General features: G+C 40.5%; 1 protein-coding gene across 2 annotated transcripts in view; it reads right to left on the reverse strand.

The window, feature by feature from the left end:
- LOC112074551 (tyrosine-protein phosphatase non-receptor type 6) overlaps positions 1 to 3,236 on the reverse strand; it is a 36,661-nt gene that overhangs the window by 31,566 nt on the left and 1,859 nt on the right. For both annotated transcript variants that reach the window (XM_024141709.2, XM_024141708.2), the window contains exons 3-4: positions 2,775 to 2,897; positions 576 to 770 (exon numbers count right to left, since the gene is read on the reverse strand). In XM_024141709.2, coding sequence (XP_023997477.1) covers positions 576 to 770; positions 2,775 to 2,897 — 318 coding nt within the window. The remainder of the gene's footprint in view (positions 1 to 575; positions 771 to 2,774; positions 2,898 to 3,236) is intronic.

The following is a 3,236-nucleotide window of genomic DNA, read 5'->3' on the forward strand; positions in this document are numbered from 1 at the left end:
AGCATACCATCACAGCAGTACCTGTGATATGGGTATCAAGAAAGAGATCAGAAAGACTGAAATAGAGCAAGAGTGAGATGGAGGTTAGGAGAGAGGAAGGTATTGAGGGTCTGGTCACTGTTTTCAAATGTGTCAAAACCTAAAGTTTCCAACCGCAGCAAGAAAGGGAAGTTAAACTGACAGTGAGAGAGAGAAAAAATAGAGCGGGGAAAGAAGGGGCAGTGAGGGCAGAACATGAGGGATTTACACACACATACACGCACGCACACACACACACGCCTCAAAGTAAAGGCCATAGAATGACATTTCCTTCTGAAAGCTTTATGATCCTCAACATAAAGCGTTTAGATGAAGAAAGTATGAAATTACAAAATGGCTGGATGTCTCAGGAGCATTTTATATGATCTGCTTCAGTTTGATAAATAACATTTGAAATTCAGCAGAACAATGAAAGCAGAGCACAGGCCTCTGAATGGTGAAGTTCGGGGATAGAGATTTCAGGCAAGAGTACACGGACTTGACTGACTGACTCTGGTGGAATTAAGGGTTAGGGGTAAAGGTTAGAGTGCACTGACCTCTCGGTGGTGGGGTCAGAGCAGTTGAAGGGGTATTTGAGCTCGATGATGGTGCCGTCTTTGTCCTGCAGGATCCCGTTCTCTGCAGTGTAGTGCTCCACCAGCTCGGACAGCGTAGCAAACTTCTCCCCTCCATACAGGTCGTAGAAGTCCCCTGTGTTTTGGATACGGATGTGGGTCACCAGCTCACCCACCCTGGGGTCAAAGATCAGGGGAGACGGGACATTCATGGGCCAGTCAGTGACAGGAGACAATTCTTCCTAAGCTAGTTTTAAGTAAAACATTTTAGAGTAAAGTAGCGAAAGAGAGATGCAGTGTATCTGTACCTGACAGAGGGCAAGAAAAGGAGAGAGGAAAGGACGAGTGAGGAGAGATGATATACTATAAATCAAATTTAATAAAATCACATTTTCAAATCAAATGTTATTGGTCACATACACATCTAGCAGATGTTATTGCAGGTGTAGTGAAATGTTGTAGGTTAACATACAGTGCCTTCAGCAAGTATTCACACCCCTTGACTTTTTCCACATTTTATTGTTAGATCCTGAAATTCAAATCGATAACATTTTGATTTTTGGGTCACTGGTATGCACACAATACCCCATAATGTCAAAGTGGAATTATGTTTTTCAAATGTTTGACAAATGAATTACAAATAAATAGCTGAAAGGTCTTGAGTCAATAAGTATTACACTTCTTTGTTATGGCAAGCCTTTAATAAGTTCAGGAGTAAAATGTGCTTACCAAGTCACATAATAAGTTGCATGGACTCACTCTGTGTGCAATAATGACTACATCATCTCTGTAACCCACACACACAATTATCTGTAAGGTCCCTCAGTCTGGCAGTGAATTTCAAACACAGATTCAACCACAAAGACCAGGGAGGTTTTTCAATGGCTTACAAAGAAGGGCACCTATTGGTTGATGCCTAAAAATATAAAAAGCAGACATTGAATATCCCTTTGAGCATTGTGAAGTTATTAATTACACTTTGGATGGTGTATCAAAACACCCAGTCACTACAAAGATACAAGCATCCTTCCTAACTCAGTTGCCAGAGAGGAAGGAAACCACTCAGGGATTTCACCATGAGGCCAATGGTAACTTTATAACAGTTATAGAGTTTAATGGCTGTGATAGGAGAAAACGGAGGATGGATCAACAACATTGTAGTTATTTCACAATACTAAACTAATTGGCAGAGTGAAAACAAGGAAGCCTGTACAGAAAAACATGCATCTTGTTTGCAACAAGGCACTAAATAAAGTAACACTGCAAAAAATGTGGCAAAGCAATTCACTTTATGTCCTGAAAACAACGTGTTATGTTTGGGGCAAATCCAAAACAACACATTACTGAGTACCACTCTCCATATTTTCAAGCATAGTGTTGGCTGCATTATGTTATGGGTATGCTTGTAATCATTAACGACTGGGGAGTTTTTCAGGATAAAAAAGAAACAGAATGTAGCTAAGCACAGGCAAAATCCTAGAGGAATGCCTGGTTCAGTCTGCTTTCTACCAGACACTGGGAGATGAATTCAGCTTTCAGAAGTACAATAACCTAAACTACAAGACCAAATCTACACTGAAAAAAAGACAGTGAATGTTCCTGAGTGGCCTTGTTACAGTTTTGGCTTAAATCTGCTTGATTTTGACTTATTTAAATGTTTTATTTAATTTAACATTTATTTAAAGAACAAATTCTTATTTACAATGACAGCCTACCCTGGCCAAACCTGGCCAGCTCCTAGAGACTTACCCAGAAAGACTCACAGCTGTAATCACTGCATTGACTCAGGGGGTTGAATACTTATCTAATCAAGTTACAGTATATTAGTGTTTTACTTTTCTTTTTTGCAAATGTTTTAATTTTTCTTCCACTTTGATATTACAGATTATTTTGTGTAGATCGTTGACAAAAAATTACAATCCCACTTTGTACCACAACAAAATGTGGAAAAAGTCAAGGGATTTGAATACTTTCTGAAGGCGCTGTAGGTTGAGAAAAGGGGAGAGAAGGAGAGACAAAGAAGAAGAGAAAGAGATGGAGTATCTCCACCTGATGGAGAGAAAGGAGGAGAAAGAGATGGAGGATGTCCTAGCTGATGGAGAGAGAGAGAGATAGAGGATATCCTAGCTGACAGAGAAAGAGAGAGATAAGGACAAAGAAAGAGATGGAGTGTATTCCTACCTGACAGAGAGAGAGAAGTCTCCCTGGTTCTTCCTGCTGGGTCGGGCCAGGAAGCTGCCATGGACGCCCCGGCTCTTCAAAACAGACTCAGCATCCAAGCCAGAGATATCCCTGTGGAACCACCTGGATACACAGAGAGAAACACATTACACACATATACATACAGTATATACAAACCACACACACACAGATCAGGCCACGCACATAAGCACATGCACACAAATGGTTATCATCTGGCCCTGCCGCACCTGTCCACATCATCTCTTTGATACTCAGTTTCTTCCCTCAATGGGAAATTATATGAGACGTGGTAATAAAGATGAGTTAAATCCCAATGTGTATGTAAATCCCATTTCAAAACCCTGCATTCCATTACCAGGTCATAGATTAACACAGTACTAGGTAGAGAGCAGTCTACACAGCATTATTGCAACCTTTTTTAAGTATACGCTAGTATACAAG

Source organism: Salvelinus sp. IW2-2015, unplaced genomic scaffold (genome assembly GCF_002910315.2).
Source record: "Salvelinus sp. IW2-2015 unplaced genomic scaffold, ASM291031v2 Un_scaffold2680, whole genome shotgun sequence".
Lineage (NCBI taxonomy): Eukaryota > Metazoa > Chordata > Actinopteri > Salmoniformes > Salmonidae > Salvelinus > Salvelinus sp. IW2-2015.